Source organism: Lutjanus erythropterus, chromosome 15, assembly GCF_056507025.1.
Source record: "Lutjanus erythropterus isolate fLutEry1 chromosome 15, fLutEry1.hap2, whole genome shotgun sequence".
In the NCBI taxonomy this organism is placed as follows: Eukaryota; Metazoa; Chordata; class Actinopteri; order Lutjaniformes; family Lutjanidae; genus Lutjanus; species Lutjanus erythropterus.
In genome coordinates, this window is record NC_139331.1 from 4,300,712 (window position 1) to 4,327,672 (window position 26,961).

At 37.7% G+C, this 26,961-nt stretch overlaps 1 protein-coding gene across 5 annotated transcripts in view; it reads left to right on the forward strand.

Annotated features, from left to right (window-relative positions):
• Nucleotides 1–11,343: 11,343 nt before the first annotated feature.
• map3k7 (mitogen-activated protein kinase kinase kinase 7) overlaps nucleotides 11,344–26,961 on the forward strand; it is a 32,751-nt gene continuing 17,133 nt past the window's right edge. For 3 of the 5 annotated variants that reach the window (XM_084738137.1, XM_084738140.1, XM_084738141.1), the window contains exons 1-9: nucleotides 11,344–11,578; nucleotides 12,159–12,278; nucleotides 13,578–13,688; nucleotides 16,191–16,256; nucleotides 16,416–16,461; nucleotides 19,653–19,791; nucleotides 22,758–22,886; nucleotides 24,469–24,593; nucleotides 26,623–26,753. In XM_084738137.1, the coding sequence (XP_084594263.1) occupies nucleotides 12,186–12,278; nucleotides 13,578–13,688; nucleotides 16,191–16,256; nucleotides 16,416–16,461; nucleotides 19,653–19,791; nucleotides 22,758–22,886; nucleotides 24,469–24,593; nucleotides 26,623–26,753 (840 nt within the window). In that variant the 5' untranslated portion in view covers nucleotides 11,344–11,578; nucleotides 12,159–12,185. Of the gene's footprint in view, nucleotides 12,279–13,577; nucleotides 13,689–16,190; nucleotides 16,257–16,415; nucleotides 16,462–19,652; nucleotides 19,792–22,757; nucleotides 22,887–24,468; nucleotides 24,594–26,622; nucleotides 26,754–26,961 lie in introns of all 5 variants that reach the window. The other 2 variants (XM_084738139.1, XM_084738138.1) reach the window with 2 other exon arrangements.

Consider the following 26,961-nt stretch of genomic DNA (forward strand, 5'->3'; position numbering starts at 1 on the left):
AATATTTTGCAAACATTGGTCTTTTTTTCCCCTCCACTCTAATTAAACAATGTATCGGGGACAGAGATATCCATAACGCCAACCTGCAGCGCTCGTGGCACTTAAAAGCCATAAACACAAGACAAATGTTCATCAGCTGCACGAGTGAACCGTGATCAATCATAGGACTTAGCGCAGGAAACAGATTATTTCCCATGTAGGAGAGTGCTGATGCTGACATAAGAATATAAATGAATGCATTCTAATTGTGAGGAATTTGGGTGTATAGTGGTGCACAAACAGATGAAATATACAGGCCTTATGTAAGTGGAGAAACACAGGGAGCTGTGATTGAAGGAGAGGCCAGCTGTTGGAAGTGCAACAGCAGCACCCTGTGGCCATGAGAGCACATAACATACTGATCCAAACCGTGCAGGAGAGACCAGAACACAAGGATGTACAGTGAGTAGTGAGTTATGGCATCTTTGTAGGGCATCACAAACTGCTTTGCAATAAAAAAAAAGCCATAAAGAAACAAACATAAAATGTAGATGTGAGAACAGTTTAGCCAGTCTCCTTCAAACCAACCAACCCTGATGAGAGGACTTCAGAAATCTGCTGGTAATTTAAGGCTACAGGAAGGGAGACTTGAGAACAAGGCTGAAAAAACTGATTGAAATTTTATCGAAATCGCAATATGGCCCACTGCAGTTTTCAAAACGCAGGAATTTGTCATGGGAGAAATGTGTGTAAAAAAAAACATTGGTCAACACGGCATTGTCTAAACTTCAGAAAACATCTTTGTTCCTGATCCCTCAAAAAAAAAAACACACCATAATCATTTTAATGTGTTTTTCAATGAAAATGAGAATAATGATGTAAAAATAACCCTCTCTGCTAATATCACAATTGTGGTATCAGTCAAAATAATTGCCATCAGATTTTTTACTTCTCCAAAATTGTTCAGCCCTACTTGAGATGATAGTAAAACTTTTTTGTTTGAGTATCAGTAACTTGTGCTAAATCTCTCAGAGTTTGATACACGGTGCACATGTCTGTCTCCTCAGCAGCAGACTGCTGCACCCACAGTGCGAGAAGGAGCGCTACCACAGATCCTCCATCCCAACATCTGTCAGACTCTTTAACACCAGCATGTTAGAATGTAACATCAACATGCAGCTCTTTTGTATTGTTTATCTCAGGTTGCATATTGTATTCAGGAATATTTATATATATTATGGTACTAAATTGCATAATTTAGCCATATGTATTTTTATATACGTACTGTTAACACTTCAACACTTCATCCTGTGAAAAAGTATCTTCAAACTGAAAGATTTTGTATACAAGATTTTGCATCTTGTATTCTGTGCAATCAGTCGGTTTCTCTGTGCAATTAGCCCTTAAGGAAGAATATTATTTATACTAGTGGTTCCCAGCCACGCACACATGCACACACACACACACACACACACACACACACACACACACACACACACACACACACACACACACCAAAACATTAAAAAAAAATCATTCCAAAGCTTTTCTGTCCTCTACCTTTGGTAAATGGCTCTTTTCTAGTAAAATCTTAATTATTGTCCTTTTAACAGCCTAACAGAGGTGACTTATACACACTCATCCTCACCAAAAGACAAATAATCATTCATCATCACAGAGTCTGAGAGATCACAGAGATGTGGCCTTGTAAGTAACCTACTATTTTTAACTGAAGACAAAAAATGTACCTTTTTGAATAGATTTGTTTACAGACTTTTCTACAAACAACAGACGAAGCCTTGGTGACCCCCTGTGATTTCTGGCACACCCTAAGAAGGTTGGGAACCAATGATCCACACTATTTTCTTTTACTATATTGCAACACACAGTGTGTGTATTACAATGCAGTTATCCTGCACAATGATCCATACGTATCCATATTCAGTTCATTTTATCTTATCTTATCTTGCTAAATATCTAATAAAACTCATTTGGACATCTACTACACAGATTATATGAGCAAATGTCAAATACGAAGAGTGTCATTGTTACAACCTACCCCACTACTGGGGTGAGTTAAGTTGTAACCCTGCTGGTGCAACAATGAGAGATAATTTGCTGAAATAAGATCCACACTATCTAATTTATGAAAGAAATGTATTAACTGTATCATGAAGAATAAACAGTTTTGAATAAAGCAAACAATTTTAAGTGACAGGGACACTTTAAAAATCTATAACTTCACATTTATGTGTGTGTGGACTGTATTCCTGAGTATGCATGTCACATAAGGTTCAATCACTGTCACAGTTGCCCCTGGGCTGCAGGCTTTTTGGGCCCAGAACTGACAACGTACTCATTTCTTTTAGCCTTGAGTTTGCAAAGCGTAGCACAAAATTCTGCATAGGCATTCTTTATGGGCCCCTCCTCACATCCAGGACTATTCATTCTAGTGTCTTTGCGGTCCCTCCTCACATGAAGTCCCTATATACTCAGTTCCCTTTTTACCCTTAGTCCGACGCCCTTGGCAGAAATTCTCATCATTTAAATGAACTGTTACAAGTATCCCCAACCCCAGCATTAAATAGCAAACTGTTCTAGTATGTGGGCTTTGAAGTAGCATTCATTTAAAGCATTAAATGAGGGAAACTGCCACTTTAGGCTATAAAGGTCAAACGATTGCCAGGCAAAACATAAGAAATGTAACTTTCGTTTCTTAAAGTAGAGTGTACAATATTGATGACATCGCTGTAGCTCTTTTCTGATTGGTCAAACTGACAACTAACCAGGGGCCAGTTACACAAAGATATTTTAGACTTGCCTGTTGTGTTAGACTAGTTTTACTTTTGCTCAAAGAATATATTGTAAGTTAGACTATTTCACAAAATAAAGATTGACTAACTGTAAGAAAAAAAATTAGACACCTTACTCCAAGTCTGAACCTGTGTTCTATCGTAACAATTAATGCCAGCGACTGATCAGTAGCACACAACAACAAAAAAGAGGAAAACATGGCTCATAATTTATGGTTTGCTAACATTCTTATGGAAAGAAAGCGATTTTTTTGTATCTTGTACCACATTTTTATATCTTTTTTGAACATCATCGATGCTCCTCTTAACAGTGGGATGAACACTGTTAACTCAAAACTTATAGGTAAGTCATGAAAATTTCTGTCCCAGCTTGAACCAAAAAATATAATTTTTTTCCTTGAGAACCAAAGTGGGTGTGTTATATTCCACAGGTCGTTGTTGTCTGGTCTGCTAGATAGCACCAGGGTTCAAAGACTCTTGAACGGAAGCGCTTTAATGACCAGAAAAGGGCCCTGTGACAGTCAGGTGCCCTTTTCAACCAAATTAGCCCTGGTTCCATTCAAGATTCTTCAGCTGGTGCTATTCAGTGGCACTGAGATCCAAGAGTACCAGAACTTTCTGCTGTGCTACAATGCATCAAAATGTCCCAAGAGAACCTGAGAAGAGCTGTTTCTGTGTCGACCGACCATGCAGAACCAGGTGAAGAACATTGTGCTTACCTAGGGCAACTGTCGGCTGCTCAGCAACAACTTTTTGCCATAAAATGCAGCCTGGAAATCTATCTATCAGTACAGTCCTTGTGCATTCAATGTCACAAACTCCTGACTGCATTGTACACCACTGATGACTGCTGTATTTTACCCTTTCAAAGATCAACACAGTACACTCCGTCCCCAGCTGGTAAATGTCACTGTAGGTTTGCAGGATATAACTCAATATCATCACTTCCATCACGCTGCGGCATGATGATGCCACATGGCCGCGAGGACACCTCCTTTGCAAGCGGTTAAAGTCACCTGTCTGTCCAGAAAGAGAGCGGTTCATCTGGTCTGACTCTTCAAAGATTTTAGGCAGCTGACAGAGTAAACAACCTGGCAACTTCCAGTTGACCCCAGGTCCCAGACCATATGCCGATGCAGGTAGTCCCAGAAAAACTGCCAGGTGAGAGCATTTTAATCACCTTTGAAATGAGCGATTAGAATAATTATTTCAGGGGAGAGGGATGGCTCCTGCTATTAACAACCCTCTGTTCAATATCACAACAAATTAGTTCATGCTCATTAGTATGAGTTGTGCTTGCCTAGTGGTTTGGAAAGCCTCCATTGGGAACTTGCTTTATTACTCCCTGTGAGTGGGGCATGTAATTAGCATTCATCAAGTGAGGTGTTTATGTAACATCCCTCCTCACAAATGTAATTTTGACATTACATAAGTTTGACTTGTCTGATCAACGAGGGTCCTGCTTGCAAGGCTAAATTGTTACATCAAAGGTCAGCAGAACTTCGTCTTAACTCAGAGTCCGGAGAGGAAGACCGGAAAAGATGCTCAGAACCAACAAGTTGTGTTTTGCACTGAGCCAAGCATCAAGTCAAAAGTCAAGTCAAGTTTATTAGCTTTTATCAGATGTTTACAGGCCCGCTGAGACGTGCAACAAGCAAAACAAAATGAGAAAAACCTTTGTAAGGGAAATTCAAAAAGAGAAATTGCTCCCCAGAGAGAAAGGAGCAGTAAAATGGCAATTACCAAAAATGAAAAGAAAATTGTACCAATTAGGAGAAAGACAAAGTACAACAAATGGAATATACACAGTAATCAAACAATGGCAAAGAACTATTCAGATCCTTTGGTGAAAGTTTAAAAACTTTCCTTAAAGTCAGTGTAAAGGAAAATGGGAGTTTTTCTTCTGAACACATTATACATGTTAGAAAATAGAAAACATGAAGACTGAGAACTATGTAGGGCTGAATTGTTGAGTTAGATTGTTAAAGTGTTGTTCACCAGTTTTGTGTTCAGAAATTTTTGGGCGGACATGCCGGAGCCATGGTCCCCCAACACTATATAAGCCCCACGACCTGACACACACTTACGAACACTCTGCATCTCTGTCCCTCTCTCTGTGCCCTGGTTACTCTGAGGTCATTTACAGAAGACAAGTGAACAGACAACTCACTTGTCTTTCTGTTCTTCATGTCATGTTGAGATATTTCATGTCTGAATCATCTGATTGGTCATGTGACACATGAAACAGTCAGCTGTCATTGTTGATTGACCGTTGGATGATTTGGTAATGATCACACAGCGGTGGTTCCTCTACCCACCCAATCAGGAGCCTCATTTCCACCAGAACCGCACCACCTTGTCCTGGGTGACAGAAACCTACCCCCACCACCACCTGTCCGAAGACAAGGCTCTGCTGGAGTGAACCATCAGACCTGGAGAGGTACCGACATCTTTAGACCTGAATCTTTAATCTTCTTCTCACCTGAAACATTTCATCCATTTATCTTTCATTTCATTCTATAATAAATAAATTGTCATATCATTATATGAATGAATTTTGGATTTAAATTTGAAGGAGCTGCCAAATGATGATGTTACAGAAAAAGACAAGAACATAAACACATAATTTATGAATATTTGTGTCATGTAGTAGTTTTTATCCATCTAGATAGTTTTTTGTGTGAGCTGCAGAGTTTTAGAGATAATCCATAGACTCTGTTGTGACCAGCTTCAGAACTTTGGAGCTTCAGAACTCTATAAAGAGTTCATCATGAAAAAGGCCAATATTACCACAGTTAACAAAATGAAAGAAATATTTTGTGGGGAATAAATGCAGACAAAGTAAATCTGAAAATAAGGTGATCCTGCAGTGCATTGCCCTCAGTGGTGGAGAAAGTACTGTTCTCAAATACAAATACTGTTACATTACTAAAAAAAGACTCAGTTAAAAGTAAAGGTACTGAGTACTTGAGTAAAAGTGCAAAGTACTCATCTCAAAAAATACTTGGACTATTAATTACTACTGTCCAATAATTTCATGATAAATAGGTGGTAATTACCAAGTATGATATTTGAAATTTGTCAGAATTTACTCCCAAAATTAACCCCAGATTTCATGGTTAATTATGTGACAATTAGCAAGTACTGTTTGCATGTTGTGGGTGATAGTCACCAAGTAACATTTTCAATTTTCAGTTAAAGAAAGTTCAAATATGTGAAATAGTAATTGCCACCTAGTTGCATAAAAACAAGATGCAAATGATCACAGACTTGTGACTTTGTGGGTAATTTCTAAGAAATTTCAAATATGTCACTTACTAACTTACTAACCGACAATGTTAAACACTGTCTGAAAAAAATACTTTGTGTATTAAGAGCCATTTGAGGCATTTAATCATAGTCTACAGTCACCGAATCATATTTTAATGCGCCGTGAAATACGAACAATTAACCTACAAAACATGACAATATCTCACTAAATGCTTCACCTTTTCAGACTGAAAAGGATTACAGTGTCTGGGGGTAAACAACATAGTTTACCTGGAGCAGTGCTAGTGGCAGTAGCTGCTCTGTCTGTAGGTTAATGTCAGTGTCTGTGCTTAATGTGGTCACACATTACTCCAGACGAGTGGTTATGTATCAGATTATTCTGTCACAGCCTACATTCAACTTTATTTCCATTTTCTATATCAAACCCCCCCCCTTCTATTGTTTAGAAAGTGAAAATAATACTTCTGCAGTGTAGCTGCAGCTTCTACCAACTGTCTTCTGCTCAAGAAAGTGCAAATAAAGCTGCGATTAATCGATTATTAATCCATCATTAAAGTAATCACCAACTATTTTGATATGAAGTGTCATAAAGTGTCCAGATTTTGCAGCTGCATCAGATGGCAGCCCCTCTCGTCCTGATGTCCCACCCACCCCCGGATGTTTTTAATCAGCAATCAGTCATAAAGAAAATTGAGGATGCAGTCGAATTGTGAGACCAATGAAGATGCACAGCTCTAATTACCATCTACTACATGAAAACAGTACTTTCTAATTATCACAGAACTAACCATGAAATTTGGGGGTAATTTGCAGTTAATTTCTAGGAAATTTTAAACATATTATTTGGTAATTAAAACCTATTTACTATGAAATGATGGGACCTGGAAATGAAAGAATCATTTTACTTTTTAACTGCTACTTTTTTATTTCAAAAAGTCCAAATTCTTTGATTTCAGATTCTTAAATGGGAATATTTTCTGGTTTCTTTGCTCCTCTCTTACAGTAAACTGAATATTTTTGAGCTGTGAATAAAACAAGACATTTGCGGACATCTTGGATTTTGATCGATCAATCGATTAACTGACAAAATAGTCGGCTGATTGATTGGTCATAAAACTAATTGTTAGTTAGAGCACAAAACAACACTTTTAAGATAAAGAATTTCACTATATTATATAATGAGGTAATCAAAACATAACAGAAAGTAATCAGATGACATTATTACACTTTTTAACAGGTAATAACTGTATCAGAACACATTTTTAAGTAAAACTCTCAACCCTGAAGTGGTGTTAGTGGAACAGTTTAAGCTTTGAGTGGAACTTGAAGTGATTTAAAACCAGGCTTTTTCACTTAAGCACTGACTTATTTATCAGCCTTGATGGAATATCCCCTGGTTCAAGATTTCTATGAAGAGACACCAATGTTGAGTTTTTCAAATGTTTGTTTTGGCTTTTTGAGCTCCACAAACTGAGTGACTTCTGGTTCTGTTGTAGTGGACAGAAGGCAGATATCTCTACGGCCGGAGTCTCCAAAACTCCGCAGCTCACACCAAAACTCTCTCCATGAATAAACAGCATGACAGGTATGAGGTAAAATATACACATTATCTCTTTTACCTAATTTTCCATCAGGTGCTGTATTTCCCAGACCGCTGGTGGCACGCCACCCTCAACCTGGACACCAGCGTTTTCATCTCCACCCTCCTCGACTGAGCTTCATCTTCAGCTCTCAGTGGTTATTTTTTTGTTTGTTTGTATGTTTGTTTGTTTTTGGGTTTTTTTGGTGTTGTTGTTCAAGAATTCATCACAGGAGGAGAAACACTCACTGTGCTGATCAACAGAGTGATGAACTGATGGGATCTTTTTTTTTTTTTAGTCTGCAGCTCCACGTTAACATTTAATAATTAAAATATTTATACTGTATATTTATTTACTAGACCATTTATTTACATGCAAGCTTAGGGAGTAATGGATTACATCAGTCAATAATTAAATCAATAAAACAAACTAATAAACCTGAACCTGACGATGAATATAAAACATTGAATTAAGGTAATGTAAAACATATTATATATAGGGTAGGCAACATTGTTTTGTCATCATTGAGAAATAATTGCATCATAACCATTCAGCATATTGTAAATAAAGTGGTCTGAGACAGAACTACACTTCTGCACCCTCTCTTGGCTGCGTTTTCAACCTTTAGAGAATCTTTCCCGTGACGGGAGATTTAAACCAATCACAGGTCTTCTCAAACGGGTGTTCCTACTGGTTGTCCTACTAGTGTACTAGTGCAGCTGCACGTGCATGTTCTGTCGGTGAGACCCTGACTCAGTGTCAGAAACTCCTGTGGAAAAAAGTTGTCATAAAATGGAATTATCAGACAAAGAATCTTAAAAAGAGTTCAGCTAATGAGCAGCATGCTCAGCCCAGGGGTTTGTCAGCTTTAATGCACACCTGCCAACATTTCTTTTTAGAGTCAACTTGAGCTTAGTATTTATCACTATTTAAAACACAACATACAAGAAACATTTTTTAAGTTTTTTAAAAAAAAAATGTTGAATTTTATTTATTTTTTTTTTATTTTATTTTTTTTATTTTATTTTATTTTTTGTTGTGGGAGAAACCGGAGCACCCGGAGAAAACCCACGCCAACACGGTGGAGTATAGAAACTCCATACAGCATAGATTGAGGCTGCGAGTCCAACCCTGACCACTGCTCTGAGACAGTGTAATGGACACACCTCTGGTGTTTCAAAGGGGAGAAACCTGCTCATTTTGTCAGACCTAATTTTACATACATGGTGATTTATTACAACAGTCAAATTTGTCTGGGTGGTTAATAACACATGTTTCTGTGGTGTGACAAACTGTGGACACACATTTTGTACTTTAACTAAGAGCAATGCTGGGGTGTAGGTGACTACAAGTAGTTCAATTACTAGTTTAACAACAATTTGCAGTAGGTCTGTGGTGGTTTAACTATTGTTCATATCTTAGTAGCTTTTTCAGACTAATTTCAGTCACGTGGTTTAGACAGCTTGTTGCAGGCATATTCATCATATTTTTATGACATTTTTTTGTGATACAATATGACATAATGCCACAGCCCATTGGCCATTTAATGACAAACATCTACTATCTGACTGAAATCACCCGCTGTTTGCGGCCAAGATATCTGCGATATGATTTTCCCTAGAAATGTAGCATCTTTCTCGATTCCACTCAGACTCAGATTGTAATTATTTCCCATAATATAGTTTGGATGTGGATGAACTACTTTTTAAATTAGTTGTAGTTTAACAAGCTACATTTTTTTTAAAGTCATGAAGATGTAGTTTAACTAGTTTTCATTGTGAATTAGCTAATAATTTATTAAACTACAGTTTTAAACTAGATTGTCCACCACTGAATAAGAGCACAGTATGAGGAGCAAAAGGTACTCAAAGTAAACATGTTAGCAGCATTTAAGGGGAAATCATTTTTCCTTACATTGTTGATCTAATTGCACTGTATTGATGTCAATGAACTTTTCCAGGAGCTCCACTGTCATATGAGGGCACCAAACTCAGGGAGCAGAACCAGTTCAACCAACCAACTCTTTTCCAAATATTATGTTATAACACATTATAAATTGAAGCCACTGTAGGGATATTTATTGTGTTGATTTTAGATGCCCCTGTGGACAAAAGTGGTGGTGTTTCCACTGTAATAACCACAAAATAGGACATCAAAAATAAACTTTTTAAAAAATAAAAATGCCCTTTCCTTGTTATGTAGGTCATTTAGAGACATCAAACTAAGAAGTTAACCAGATAAAAATTCCTTGTAGAACATGTCCTGAAACCATTTTTTTTCTTGTTGTCTTGTCTTTTTTTTCTCTTCTAGCATTTTGAATTTGACTGACCTGGAAGTTAAGAATGTTTTGTCAAATAATTGGACTTATTGTTGTTGAATTACAGTTTTAGCTTAGGTTATAAATGCTATGGTGTGTGGCATTGATTTATGCTCCATACTTGTCCCTTTACAAATAAACCTTAAATAAATAAAACAGTGGCGGAATAACTAAATCAATTTACTCAAATACTGTAGGCTACTTGAACACAATTTTGAGGCACACATAGACATCACTTGAGCATTTCCATTTTATGTGACTTTCCACTATATTTCAGAGATAAATATTGGATTTTTTCCTTTACTACATTTTACTGACAGATATAATAATTACCAGAGGCATTTCAGATTAATATTTTAATAAGACACAAATGAACATCTTGTAAAACATGGTGCTTTGTCACAGTTCAAAATATCCAGCAGCGTATAAGGCAGTTTAAAAATTACATACAAGCTGTAACTCTCCCACCAGGAAGATCTTTATGGGCTTTGCTTTGTGGAGAAATGAAAAAAAAACTTTTTTAAATTAAAACAAAATTTTCTTGGTAATAAAGTAAAAGAGGATTCCTGTAGAATTTTGCATCAAATATATCCAGCATAAAAGACATTAGAGAGATTTAGAACTGACACTGAATATTCTTGCACTTTCTGTGACCTGGAGGAAGAATCAATCTGTCATTTATTTTATTCCTGTATGTGTACCAGAATATTTTGGGAGGATGTTCACCATTATATAATACGGAAAACTGGGCAAACAGTTAAATTAAAAGATAAAGATATTTTTTATGTTTTGAAAGTAATGAGAAGGATAAATATATTGTTTTGCTTCTTGTGCATTTTTTTTCAATTTTTATTATTGAGTAATTTCCTTATTCACAAGAAAAGAAAAATGTATGTAAAAATAGAAAATGTGTATATATATATATATGTACATATGAGTATATATATATATATATATATATATGTACGTATGAGTTAGCTTCACCTGAATAAGTCTTTAATGATTATAAATAATAAACAAGCTCTGAAGTTGTTCCCTTTATTTGATATGTTTGAATTAATTTGAGATAAGCCCTACTACTTTTATTTATTTATTTATTTTTCATTATTAGTTGATTTATTTATCGTAGTTTTTTCAGTTCATTTTTTCCCCAGTATTATTTAACTATTTTATTTTATTATGTTAATTTATTTTCTCTTGTTCTCAAGCAGTTTCATTTTATTTTCGATATATGTTATAGTCAATGCATAATCAAGAAGTTAATAACACTGTGATGATGTTTGAAAAGTGCCTTGTCGTTTTTGGAATATACTAAATAAAGGGGGGGAAAATTTTAAATTGTAGGAATAAGAGCTGCTGTGTGTTCAGTGTGCAGAGGGGACAGAATTGCAGTACGCACACACTTCCTGATGGAGCTGCTGCCCCTGCGGAGAATAAAAATACTCTCCTAGCAAAGCCAGCTAGACGAGTTGTGAAAAAGTTATGTCTGGCTTTCAAGTGGACATAGAAAGACTACTTTTAAAAATGGACGTTATTCCTCGGCTTTCCGTACATGAATAGTAGAAAATATCCCCATGTCCAGAGAGCCACCGGCACTGGTGACAAGTCAACTGCGAAGGGTCGGTTTGTTGAAGCTAACAAGTCCCGGTAGCTAGCGTTAGCAACCAGGCCAGCAGGCTAACGCAAGCTGGTTAATACACTGTAGGCCGTGAGCGGCTTGTTTTTACTTGCGACGGAGGTATGGTAATGTTAAATTGTGTTCAGCACCGGCTTACAGTGTTACTGCATGCATGTAACTTAGTTTTACGTGTGTTAAAAGATAACTTTGGGCACTCTTACATTTCAGTGACAGTGTTTTTAGGGCAGCTACTGTTAGCTCTGCTAGGTAGCTATGCTGCTAGCCAGCTGGTTGACTGTATCACGAGCTGACAGAAGGCTCACGAGAACCCGCTGTGTTTAGTCTGACAGCTCGCGACACAATATTCAACTAATAGTGTTGCAGTTCTTCTAAGTAGCCAAAGTATTTATCGTGTTTATTCCCGTGTTTTTGTGTCAAGATACGTTTGTTAACGTCACACAGTGATGCCATTATGATACTAGACGACTTGAAGCAAGTCTGGGGCATCCTCGTGCTTAATGTAACTGTCATTGGACGTTAGTATTTATGTTCTTTTTGTCTGCACTTTGCTTTCTTTTCAGTAAGTTACTAGCTGACGTTAGCTAGTAATGTCTCTAACGTTACCATCCGCCGATATAATCGAAACACCTCCTGGATATCCATTTGAAGAAATCAACTATGAGGACATTGAAGTTGAGGAGGTGGGTGCTGTTTGTTTTTGTGCTCTGTCCGTGTCCTTAAGACAACAGTCTAGACCTGCTCTATGTGAAAAGTGCCCTGAGATAACTTATGTTCTGATTTGGTGCTCTACAAATAAAATTGACTTGACTTAGGTAGTTAGTTTTTATTTTGCACTGTTAAAAACATATACACGGAAAAGGCAATGATAACAACTAATATACAGCGCAGGGAGAAAGAAAGCCAAGAGGGCTTGTTTGAAGCTTCCACCTAAGTAAATTTCACAAAGTTATTGAGAACTGAAAAATACAAAACAATGCAGAACAATATAAAAAAAGAAATAAATAATGCAAGTGATGACAGGCTAATAGTAACAAAATGTGTGTGATAGTAACAACAGTGATAATAATATCCATTTAAAAGCAGATAATATGAGTATGTGATGCATATGGGAATGTTTGAGTATGTGAGGGGGATATTAGTCTATACTGTATTGATCACAGTGAGTAAAACAAATAAAGTATGGACAATAATCCATGAGGAAAACCAGTTATAAAACAGCAATTAAATGCTTTTCAGGCATCTTTTGTAACAATTCATAGAGATACAGCTTTTTGCTAGGTAGAAAAGGCTATTCTATGATTTAGTTCCCCTAGATTTTATTGAAAATTGATCTCTACAAGTGTGAAATATAGGAGGATGAAGATTTGATTAGTTTCGAGCTTAATGTGAGTTAACTCACAACTGTTAGGGCTGCGCAATAATCGAAATTTTATGGAAATTGCAAAATTGCTTTCTGCAATTGTCAATTCGCAAGAGGTGCAGTATTTGTTAAAGCCAAACTGAATGTCAAAAAAAAAATAAATTAATGAATGTGGTAAGGCAGGTGTGTCCTACACATCAGATTCTACAGATTTAAGAAAACATCTTTATTTGATACAAATTCCTGTAAACAAAAACAAAATAAAACCAAACAAAAAACATACTGTAATCATTTTAACATGGTTTTCAATCAAAATAAGATTAATAATGTAAAATTACCTCTAATATCACAGATCATATTGCAATTGCAGTATTAGTCAAAATAATTGCAATTAGATATTTTGTAAATAAAAAACACATTTGAAGAATATTAATGTCATAAATGGTAAGAATCTGAAATAAAGAGACACGTGTAACTGATTGTGTTGCAGTTTTAACAGAATGTTTCTGGAGGACCAAAATGTTGTTGAGAGTAGTCAGAAAAGTACTTGCCCGAACTATATTCCAATATAAAACTTGACGGTGAAGTGGTAACTCTGTTGTTAACTGTCCTTTTTCAGGTGGTGGGAAGAGGAGCTTTTGGAGTTGTTTGCAAAGCCAAATGGAAAGGCAAAGATGTTGCAATCAAGACCATCGAGAGTGAATCCGAGAGGAAAGCTTTCATTGTTGAGGTATTGTAATTTTTTTTCTTTTGCCAGACTTTTTCCTCAATACAACAAGTTGAGTTGTAGGGCTGCAGCCTGAGTTGAATCATCAGTCGAAGACCCCTCAGACTGAGATTGAGAGATTCTTCAGGACACGCAGTCATTTTTTGGTTGTTTTTTGTCTGTCAGTAACATTACAGTATCAGGATAAACCAAATAGATGCCTACGAAATCCACAGGGGTAACATTTCAATGAGGAATTATAAATTTGGAATCATAAATATAGTTTTACATCAGCTGATGCGCTTGCTAAAAACATCCACATGACAACATACGCTGGTGGTTAACTAATGAGAGACAGTGAAACCCATGGCCTGTACTATGAGGAAGGAGAAAACTTTCAAGGATTAACTCTGGTCCTACAATGGTGGTATATCACCACTGTAACTTAAGCTGATTGGCTAACCTGTTCCGGGTGCTTGTTATGTTCAAGATAAGAGATCAACTCAGATAAAATGCATACTAACCAATTGATTCTCTTGGAAAATAAATTAAATGGCACTGGGCAAGATCCTGTTGAGCTTGGTGCACAGATCATGAGAGGGAGGAGGCAAAAGTGTTATTTCAGTATACTTTTATGTACGGCTTTCATCCTACAACATGGACTATTTGAAGCATGAAAGACTTGGAATTGTTGTACTTAAGATATTTAAGTAAGTCTGACTGCTTTGAGTTATATTTTTATATTATTTTAATTCTCTGACAAATCTGTTTTATACTGTGTTCTGAGTGGCTGGTGCATCATCCTAAATGCGTGTATCCATATAAAGAAGAGAGGGTCACACTCACAAATATATCATTTAATATGTGCGATCATCTGTCTGCAGATGAGATCACAGACAAATGATCAGTAATATTAAATTATATATTTCTCTTTCAAGTCAGTTTGACAGCTGAAAATGTATCTGGGCAGCACATTAATTGAACAGAATAGACAAATATAGTTATTGTCACATCGTCTTGTGCTCTAATGATGGAGCAGTGATATTTTAAGGCCCTGTGCCCAGCTGAAAACACCAAGCAGCCTTCTGAAAACACCCAGCTGAAAGCATATGAGATGACTTTAGAGTAGGGCCACATGATTCTTGGAGAAAACACTTAATCAAAGTGACTAACTAAAATGGACATATGAGTTGAGATTGTGATTTACTTTTTTCTTTATGATTAATTGTGCAGCCCTGTTTTAGAGGCACAGCTTTATTTTACCTGAGAAAACTATTAATTTACACCTTTAGTTTCTTCTTCTTATTGTTTGTATTCACACAATCTATGATTTTTTTCCCTGCATTTGTAAGTTGCAGTTGTGTTGCTTTCAGCCTGTGTTAAAATGGTTGTGATAGCCCATTTCTTTGTATTTGTATAATCTTATAGTTTGCTTGTCATTTGTGAAATATGTTGCTCTGCTGTTTGTAAGCTTGTTCATGTTGCAATTGGTCAGATGCTGCAAACGCCACCCCATTGATGTGAACACGCTGATGTCTAGATGGGGAAACCCTAGGTTGACTTACTACTGAGTGGATAACCAGCATCGTGTGACCGCTTATCCTTGATTGCTTTTGTTAGGGTTAATTAAGCCAGATCACCAAAACCTTCGTAGTACAGGCCCCTGAAGTGGAGTGGTTGATAAATAAGTTTCAGTTCTTGTCTTTTCTTTAGCTGTCATTGTTCACAGAGCAGTGCAACTGCATGGCAGGCTGTAAACTCAACAAACTCATGAAATATCATAAATGTAAGTGATAGAAAGAAACAGAGAGCAGTATGATGCTGGACAGTGGTTAACAGCATGGGAATCTCATCTTTTCACATTACAGATGACAAAGAAAGGCATTAAAGGTCCATTGTGAAGGATTTAGCTAGCTCGTCTCACTCACCTTTACCAAGCATGCAGGAGAACCTATGGTGGCCATGAAGAATGTGACAGGTTGTATCTAGAGCCAGTGTTTGGTTTGTCTGTTCTGGGCTACTGCAGAAACATGGCAGTGCAAAATGGTGGCCTCCGTAGAAGAGGGCCAACTCCTTCTGTAAATAAATTTATTTGCAGAGAGACCTGATATAAGAGGCTTGTTCTAAGGAAACAAAAATATGATTATTTTTTCAGGTGACTATCCTCTAATTAAAACATACTTACAAATATTATATTCTGCTTCTGCCAATAAATCCCCATAAATTTTGCACAATGGTCCTTTAGAACCTGAATCTTACAGGTAAAACACACTCCTGTAGTCTTATATGGGAGTTTTATGGCACTGAACTAAAAAAAAGGAATGAATCGTTGAATCTTTGTACTGACAAAAGTCAGTACAGTCAGGTGCAGCCCTTTTTAGTTGACACATTTAGTCATGATCTGACTTCACAGCTTAATTTCTTTCACTCTATATCAGTGCCATCAGTAATAGCAGGCACTTGTTAAGGTGTAAAAGAGTATTCATGTAGATGGAATTGTGCTTAATGTTTCCTCTTTGTCTCCAGCTCCGGCAGCTTTCACGTGTGAATCACCCTAACATTGTGAAGTTGTATGGCTCTTGCCATAGTCCAGTAAGTGAACTGCAGTGTTATTATAGGTTACTCTCTCTTAACTACACAGCCACATTGATTGTGATTGATCCAACTCGCCATTAATGGTGTGTCTCAGTATGTTTGTATTGTCTGTGTGGTTGAGTCTGTGAGTTTCTGACGATGTTCTTTCCCCCTCAGGTCTGCCTTGTGATGGAATATGCTGAAGGCGGGTCATTGTACAATGGTGAGTCTACATGTTGTACTGGAGAACAATGCTATTATATTAATGATGACAGCATTTGTTCCACTCTGCTAGCAGTGAAATGAACACAGCCTTGCACAGTCATGAGAAGCAGCCCTGTTCAGTTGACCCTCCCACTGTTTGCATGTTCAGTCACATGTCCAGTTCCTTTATAAATTAGTCTTTGCACAGTGACATGCAGTACAGCCTTGTTGGACCCTGCATTAAATATCCAAATATACAAAGGAGTAATGAGGTGTAACAAACAACACAGTGCAGTATTACAGTATGTGTCTGTGTTTTGACAAAAATCATAACAAACATAGAAATTGTGTAAATTTGACCTCAAGACTTTCATGTTATGCTCAGTAATAAGTCTGACTTCATGCATATAGACCACAAAATCTAACCACACTTAGCACAAATATTAAAATGTATTACTCACACTTAGGGCTGCACAATTAATCAAAATATTATTGAAATTGCATTTTTGTCGCGTGTAATATGCAAATCGGAGAAGCTGCAACTTTTTGACAATGGAAGAATGTATGACAGAATGGCATTATAATGTAATATTACAGTGCTGCAGAGCTGCCTTGGCCTTCAAATCCTTTTCTCCAGATGTAAGAATAAACATGCTTTTTTTGGTACAGACCTCAACAATCGTAATATGATTTTATTTAATTTTTTTACCATACTGTGCAGCCTGACTCAAAGTTCTTAAAATGTAGTTGACACTGTCCTGTTTGCAGAAAAGGATAATTCTGTAATTTTGCTCTTTTTTCTCAGTTTTGACCATCATTATCCTCTGTAATAGTAAGTTTCAATTTCAAAGTCAGTTGTTGTGATCTGAGAATGCAACAACATCACATAAAGTCCCACAGTAGTGATGCGCAGATCGCTGTTCTATCTGTGGGCACTGCAGGTAATTTTAGGATTCGGGCAGGTGAAATAGGGTGAACCGCATTAAGAGAGACGCTGTGCACACACATGAGGCACAGCTGTGTAACTTCATTGATTATTTAAATCTCCTAACAAGATCAGTCAGGGGCTCCGTGTTCTTCTACACATCCAAAAGGTCTCATACACGGTCCAGGTTCATGCAGTGAAACTGTTTGGAGGAAAGCAGCCTTCCTCCTGATAAATCCTCATCATCAAAGCTGTCTAAAAAATCATTTCTGGAGCTAAAGGTTTATTGCTGTTCTGTTCATCCTGTCAAGTATGTAACTACAGTGTTTATTTAGTTTTGCTACTTGCTTTTACGTTACTGTGCACATGAAAATGTCTAATGATTAGAGAGACTGCTTTCAGTAAATATTTATACATCAACACCTCTGGAATTATGGCATTTAGAGGGCAAGGTCCCTTTGATAAATATAACTTTACTGGGGCATCATGGCCAGTATGTACGGCACCAAGGCCAAAACCAATGGTGCTATAACAATAAGCAATTACATTGTATGAAGACAAAACAGAATTAGAACAATTAGCTAATTAGTCAAACCCACATTATTAGTTTGTAAACCATTAATCAAACCAATAAACAACTGTAGTCAACGTCAGACAGCCTTATCATACTTTAGTTACATACAGTATAAGCAGTTTGAATTATGGATGTCAATTTTCACCAATGTGATGAACAAAATAAAAGCTCCTGTAATTTATTCTAATGAGAATCTTTCTCAAAGTAGTGACTTGGATTCTAGGTTATCATTTTGAGAAAGTTTCTCATGTTAACATGGGAACTCCCTGTTAGACATATCAGTCATTTCTTACATGTCCTCTAAACACGTACAGATGTGCAAAATATCGTCCTACACCTGATATTTTTTTTTCCTCCTGTCTGTGACATATTCTATACAGACGTGAAAAATAGATCAGGTACAGAATCCCAAGATGAAGCTCCGCTGTAGCCACTGAGAAATGTGTGAAATTCACATTGACTGTGTAGTTACTGTAACCACTGAAATGAAAAGCAAGAGGTTCCGCGACGCACGCAGACTCCTCTGTGTACCAAGTTATGGGTTTAAATGTGGAAATCTGCTACTCTCATGAAAAGGCACAACAGCCTGTTCAAAACAGGGCATGCCAGACTGGCTTTGTGGGTAGAAGAGGCCACACACTGAGGCATCCACAGCACTGGCCGTGGTAAAGTTCCTGATCTGCATCAATACAACACAATAAAGAAATCACCTGAAAAAGGTTGCTGTGCTCAGCATCATTTAAAAGGTGATATAAAGACCAGAAACCAGAGCCTTGAACTTGAGCCTTAAAAAAAAAAAAAAAAAAAAAAAAACAATAAACAAAAGCCAGATGATGAAATTAATATTCAAGTAGTTTGCAGTAAACATCGACTGCACCTAACAGACAGACTTCCTGCTTTATCTTTGACCTATTGTCCATACCATAGTTGCACGCACACCGTTTTCCTGTGCAGTGAGGGATTATTTTAAACATTTCAGGTTGTTTACTTGTTAGTTTGTTTACAACCTGTCTGATTGTCCGACTGCTCGTGTTTCTCACCACAGTGGACTTTGATGTAGTGATGTCGGTGAATTCCCGGATCTCAGCAAGTACTCTAGTGAGAACAATGTGAGCATAACTGATTGAAATGATGGCCAAAACTTCAAACATGTTGTAATAACCTCTGATGAATCATCACAGTTTTATTGTTCATACGTGCTGTTAGAGGCTTCTCAGCTCTAAAAGAATCAGTGCAGGTAATTAATGTATGCATGAGTGTTTCATACTGTGAATAGGTGTTGTATCTGTTTTCCCAACACATCAGTAGTTGGAACAACTTTCATTCCCAGGAGGTTCATATTGGCAAGTTGTATTAGTTTTTCCAGGATGTGAATCACACAGCATGGGACTCTCTGCTGTGCTTTACACTTCACAATTACCTCTCTTCCTTACTGTAGTTACTGAACATGTATCAAAGTTACTCCTGGGAGCTACACTGTGGCACCAACTTTGATGTGATTCAGTTGAGATGTGGATACTGTCTTTGAAAGATGTGTTCTCAGTTTTCCCCTCCTGGAATTAATTTGTTAAAGAAGCTAGAAGAAGAAGGTAGGCAGCCCTGTGAATTAGGCCTGCACTGTACTTGTGGGTGTGTGTATGTGTGTGTGACTGGTTCCTGTGGGGGTTTATTGTTTGTGCTGGTGGTTGTGACTGTGCTCTCTTGTCCACAGTGCTGCATGGTGCTGAACCCCTCCCCTATTACACTGCTTCCCATGCCATGAGCTGGTGTTTTCAGTGTTCCCAGGGCGTGGCCTATCTCCATGGCATGAAACCAAAGGCTCTCATTCACAGGGACCTCAAGCCACCCAAGTATGCTCCTCCTCACCTCACACTCTCTGTCTCCTGTTTCACTGTCCCAACAAAGTGCCTGGTGGTTTCTTTTTTGTTTGATTTAGTACATGTAAATTTTATGTTTAAATGATTCAGGCTGTCTGAAATTAGAACTAAACAATTGTATTGAAAGCCACTTGATCAAAACTACGTACTTTTTAGGGTTGTATCTGACTCAATCAATCTGAATCAAATCAGATTTGACTGTCTGAAGATGTCTGAAGATCTGTCTGAAGATTTTTTTTTCCAGTTTAACACCATACTTAACTCCTACATCAACTACATAAGTCTCAAGTTTTAGCCTACCTCATGTTTCTGTTTTCTGTGATGTGAAACCATCAGATTTCCCCGCAGTGAGAGAAAGTAAAAGTGTGGTTCCTGCTCATAGATAAGTTATAAAATCCCAGCGCACCACAGTTTCTTTCCTGCCAGGCTGCTGACAGCACTGTCATCCAAAGAGTCAATCACAGTGGACGGCAGCAGAGGAAGTCCTACCACTGTCTGGTTCAAAAGTTTAGCTGACTTCATTGACAGTCTTCTCTGGAACTGAGAGTACAGGAGCAGCCTCACACTGTCCAGTGTCATGCTGCTATCTATGCTGTTTCTATCACTCTTCTCTGCTTCCATCACAGTTACTTTTGAAGTCATTTTGAGACTTGGTTTGTAAAGTTTACAGCCTGCCATATTATTGCCCTGGCATTGCTCTGTGTACAGTGACACAGCTTAAAAAAAACAACATGCAGAGATGTGACAGACAGAATGAAGCTGTTCTTGAGTGATGACTCAAATCATCAGCTTTTCAGGGGCAGCCCCAGTATGATCTCATGTGTTGTCATGCAACATTATTACATCTGTACATGAGTTCTTGTGTCTTAACAGGTGTGGTCAGTTGTGCAGAGGTATTAAATTAGGGAGGGTCTGACCTTCTCTCTGTTATTAAAGAGGAAGCCATTAAATTTTGGTGCACCTCAAAATTGTGGGCAGATGCACAAAATATTTTTCACTTTTGTTAAAATTGCAAGATGTGGCGTTTGGCCTCAGTGGAGGTCTTTTAATGCTTAATGTGTTCATTGCTTTAGTACAAGACCAGTTTAGCAGGACTATTTCATTTTTCTTTTGTTATGTTTTAGCAATTTGTACATACTATTCTAATTATTATTTTAAAAAGTACAACTTAAAATATTACTACCACTACCATTAAATAGTCAATACTTTTGACAGTAGATTTTTTTAAGATCATTCAAAACTATGAAGTATAGGAGAAAAAGGCATATAGAGGCAAAAATATATTTTAAAAGACTTAAAATGCTGACCTTACAATTTGCCTTTTAGATGTGCGCTTTCCTTTTGGTCATGTGATTGGTGGGTGTAGTTCGGTAGAAAGAAAACAGTTCCTCAGTGAAACTGCTTTTGAGTAACTGGGCAGCTTTTCTATTTTTTTTTTTCTTTTCTTTTTTTTTTTAACGTTTATGTATTTATTTATTTATTTATCTATTCATGTATTGGTGCTTTAAGCACCGCAAGCTGAATACCATCTAGTCCCACTGTATTTGAGAGAGGGCAGCCATCCCTATGGCCAATATCTCCAAAACTGTGCTCCTCACACAAAAGCAGTATAAAGGGACAAATAGCACTACAGGTAAAAGAGAATATATATTTTTGACTTTGGGATAAACTGTGTGTAGAGGTGTGAAAATGTTGCATGAAAACAGGCATTAAAATTTTTTTTAATTTTTGGCCAAGTGGCTTTTAATAACACAGCAGTCCTTTGGAGTGAGGCTACTGTGACTCTCTTTTCTATTCATCTGTTTCATATTGACAAATATGTTTTTAAGCTGGTACAGGCTGTCAACAGTACTGTCTCAAAAAACCTGAGTCCATTGCAATGAAACCACTGCAATGGCACAGTGAAAAAATAAAAAAAGTGTTCAGCAAAAAAGCGGAGGCTAAGTGCACTGTATTGGTAAATAAGTCCTGGTAGACGACTTTAAATTCTTCACTGCTACAACAGATAATTCCAGAGTTTTAAAATCGAGTGTTTTAAACTGCTGTACAGTGTTCTGTCTTCTGATGGATGGGTCTATTACTCATACTGGACTTGGATTGTATTCCATTATCTCAAAAGTACCTGAAGCAACACACATCCACCGACACAGCCCTTTGTATCTTTTACAAAGCTGTGTTGTGTTATCAGTGTGAACACCCAGTTAACTACTGAAGGATGTTTAGATCCCAGAGGTTGTTTACTCCACTGGTGGAAAGAAGCCTCCTGGCAGGACTCTGTGGGAATGACCAGCTGGTCTGTTTCCTAGAGGACTGTTGTGGAGTTTCTAGGAATAACAAGGTCATGCATTGTGACAAATTGTCAACTCTGGGTTATTGTACAGGAATTTATTTCTGCTCTATTTAATGATTCTCCTACAGCTAGTCCCTAGCCTGTGCTTGTTAATATGCTGCTATATTCTGCAATATGAAGTACACAGATGACAGTATCATTTGATGGGTAATCAAATTGAAATATATCTTGTAGCTTTTGCATCTGGAGTATCAGGTAATGTTTCTAAACATATCTTCATGTGTCATGTTATCTCAGTGGTTCCCAACCTCAGGGTCAGGACTGTCTGCCCTCCTCCTCAAAGGAGGAAGTATAAGAACAAAAAACATCTATTTCTGTTTAAAAAAAGGATGTCTTTTTTATTTATATCCAATTATTCACAATAATTTGATATTTTCACCTTTTCTACCTCTACGGCGCCTCTATATGAAAGTATTTGGCACAGAATAAAGGGGTTACAAGTCAGCAAGTTTGGATACCACTGTGTTAGCCTGCACCTGTAGCTGGTTACAGCATTGCTTTTTTACTCAACCAAGTCTAACTTAGCTCAAGTTCAAAGTTTTGTCGGCTTCAAATGGTGTTTATTTATTTCTTGCTTTCTGTGTTTCAGTCTGCTTCTAGTGGCAGGCGGCACTGTGCTGAAGATATGTGACTTTGGAACAGCATGCGACATTCAGACCCACATGACCAACAACAAAGGAAGTGCAGCATGGATGGCTCCAGAGGTATTCGAAGGCAAGTATGAGTGGCATTCCAAGTAGTTGAAGAGCTTTGGATACCTGCCCTGTCAGTTGTTTTTTAAAGGGATAGTTTGGATTTTTTGAAGTGGGGTTGTATGAGGTACTTATCCATAGTCAGTGTATTACCCACACTAGATGGCGGTTGACACTTCCCTTAGTTTGGAGAAAGAGAGAAGAGTATGAAAGCCAAGCAATGTACTGCTGTGGACAGAGTCAGCAGCAAAGCATAATTTGACCACTTAAAAAAAAATCTATTTGAGTTTAAGTGTAGGATATTTTTAGAATATTTTGACCACTTTACCGTGCTGTCAGACAGCCTTTTCTGATGGGAAACCACTGGTATATAAGCCAAATATTGCTCTCGCCAAACCGACCAAACTCCTCAGGGAAAATCAGAAATTTTACCTTGCAGAAAACGGGAGTTGCTGGGCTTCCGCTGCCTTAATTGTTAATTGTTGATTTGTTTTTTGTTATTGTCTGACATTTGTATTTTAAAATGTTAGTTCAGATTAATTTAAGTCAGACAATAACACAAACTAACTAACAGATTGAGATGATGGTAGACCAGCAGTTCCTGTGTTCTGCAAGTTAAAATTACTGATTTTGCCTATGGGCTTTGGCTTATTTAGAGAGAGCAATATTTGGCTTATATAACGGTGGTTTCCTGTCAGAAAAGGTTGTCTGATGGCGTGGGGAAGTGGGGAAAATATTGTAAATATAGCTCAGCTTTTTTATGAGCTAAAATACATTTTGCTGCAGACTGCCCCTTTAACTAGCAAGTGTTAACATATTTTCAGTTAATGTTATACAATCACCACAATCAAATGTATCAGTGCACTCATTTATATATGCACTTTCCTGGCACCCAACTTTATTTTGTCACCTTTCACCCTAATGGCAGCTTAGCGCTCACAGCATGGAGACATTAATTCTTGATTCATCATCATCAGCCTCACTCTCCTGCTTTATTGATGGTAGGCTCCTAAAGCATAGTGAGAAGATGAATGGAGTGATGCTGGTGGCGTTATTTCCCCCGGGAGACAACTGTGTAGAATTTGTGTTCTCATTCAGCCAGGAGCCTAATGTATTTCTACATGATGAGACATGTTCTTGGCTAGGGGGGTCAGGAGGAAAGATGAATTAAGCCCTAGTCATTATCTTGTTTTTGGAGGCAGGTTACAAGACTCCACTTCAATTAAACAACTCACTTTTGCCCTCCCGGTGAACTCTTTACAACTAATTTGCATCAGTGTGAACTGCTATCAGAACGCCTCAGCGCAGCAACTTTAGAATAGGTGTGTGATGTGCACTTTAATTCTGCAATAATAGGCCCAGTAATTAGGCAACACAGGAGCCGTTCCTTGGTAAAAAATTGCTCCCTTATTTTCCTCCTCCTCCCCCCTCTGAAAGCAGAGATGAGATAAAAGCTGTTGTGCTTTCCCAGGCACATCTTCACTCTCATCTCAAATGTGCCACAGAGAATTGCCTTTATCAGTCAGTCAGCGATGTCAAACGGAGCCTTTTTTCCCTCTTTGAGGAGGACCTAAGTGTTGCTGTGTGTTCTTCTGTACTCACAGGCAGCAATTACAGCGAGAAGTGTGATGTGTTCAGCTGGGGGATCATTCTCTGGGAGGTGATCACTCGAAGGAAGCCCTTTGATGAAATTGGAGGACCAGCTTTTCGTATTATGTGGGCTGTGCATAACGGTAAGTCATTGACTGTGTGTGTGTATGTGGGTACATCAACGCTACTGTGTTTTCATTTTAAACACGCAAGTTTTGCTCAGCCTAGAGATATTTGGAAACCGTGCTGGCCCAGTTGTAGATGTAAAACTCCAGGGTTGCAGTTTAGTCTGGACAGGCATAAACAGGGGCTTTTGGAAACAATTATGCAGCTTCCTATGATCACTTCCTGATTAGTTATCATCAGTCTCAATGTGTCATTCCTTGATTCATCAAGCCCCTGCATGTATCCCTTTTTCAGATGAAAATAAAAGGCATCAGCCTTTACTCATGCATCGACTACCAGTGCTTAATTCAACATGCATAATGAATTTACAGGCCTTGCTCAGCTTGTTGTCTATTGTAGCTGCTGCAACGTTGAGGAAAATCACTAATGCCTTTGGACTGTTTTGACAAGTTGTGTCAGTCATCGTCATCCTGGTTCCAGACTATAGTGAAACAGAGTACAGAGTGAAGGATTTTTTTTTTTTTCGGCAACTTTTACCAAAAACACAGTATCCCACAGTGCTTGGTAGCAATTGGCTAAAACAACTAAAACAACTCCAAGCTAAACCAACAGAAAGTAAACATTTACCTGTGACATCACTAGTCTCACTTTGACCCTTGACACGGATTTTACCATATTAAAACTAATGTGCTCTACTGAGGGCTGCACAGGGAAGTTACATCACTAGTACAACATGCAGACTGTGAAGATGTGGTAGGTAAGATTATGAGCAAAGCACATCAATTTCTCTGTTGTTAGGTACAAGAACCAACACACGTCTTCTAATGTTAATTCCACTATCTAAGGAAGCGTAAACCCAGTAGACTAATTTAAATTACTTATTTTTCATAGAAGTGTCCCCACAACAACTGGAAAAGTCTTATATGTGTGTATAAGTTTACCATTTTACATAGGACTGTTCTCTTAATGGGGGCCTGTTGACTACTCATACTAATATACTTTGGGTTTTCTGCCAAGTAAATGCTGCTGAGATGCCAAACTCCTTATCTAACCCGAGATGAGTCATATTACATTTATAAATTAACCCAAATTATGGGGCAGGCTGCTCCTCCTTAAACACATGTGGGCTTAAACTTTTTATTTGTATTTGGAGCCAATAAATACATCTGTTTTTTAATTATTTAATAAGATATGTTCCCTTACATTGCTAATAAAATAAAGAGAGCTAGAATCATGTTTGGAGTGAAGTATCTCTTATTATTTTTGTAATACTGTAATATAATAAATTCACCTTAAAAAACAAAAATACTGTGACATAAATTTCAGGTCATATTGCTCACCCCTATGGTCTGTACATTGATGTAATCAGTGTTACATATTGTATTTAGAAAGGCACAAAAGGACTTTAAATACAATGATGCAAATGTTAATGTTTTAATAGTAGCAGGATTATTCAGGAGGATGCTGGGAATAGCAGTCATGTTTCCATGTCTCATTATTTGGGTCTTGCCTTGTTTACTCCAGCAAGCACATACCCAGTGCATGTGAATGGTCAATGTGCATTTTCAGGAATGTTAATGTGGACAGAGATTATTTCAGAAACTGTGTTAAAATGCTCATTTGGATGGTTGTAGTGTGCATATAGCCTGTATGTGCATGTGGTTGGTGCTGCAGGATGCAAAGGCCATGTCCAGCTGTCAGCCTTTGTGAGTCCTCAGACGTGCCTGCCCTGCTAGGCCTGCTGGGAGACTGTGAAAGTTAAGAACCTGGCAAGCAGAAGAGAGCAGCTAAAAGGCGCTCCCTGCAGTTTATTCTGATCCAGAGATGGATGGAGGAGAATACTAATGGGACACTAATAATACCTGGGGACAAGTTTCATATTTTGCACCACTGCCTGAGTCATTACTGACTTGAGCAGCAGAAGACAAGGGATTTAGCATAAATTTGCAATATTTCTTGGCTTGTCAGGTGTGATGCCAACACTTATTTTTTTCTGTGACTGTGTGTGAGCAATTACTTCATTTCTGTTTTTTTTTTTACATTCAGGCACAAGACCTCCTTTAATCAAAAATTTGCCCAAACCCATTGAGAGTCTGATGACTCGCTGCTGGTCTAAAGACCCTTCTCAGCGGCCTTCCATGGAGGAGATAGTGAAGATCATGACTCATCTAATGAAGGTAATACACACATACCGCTTAACCTCGTTATTAGGGATGCCTCAGTGAGGAAATTTTGTCACCAGTTAATAAAGTTGTGACAACATGTGTGTTGGAGATTACACTGGATGACACTTATACTTACTTTGATCTTGAGTTAGCTAGATCCCTAGAATGACTGCTTAGAAAATTGGTTCATTGGTGAGTTTTGAGTTGCCAGGTCTGTTAA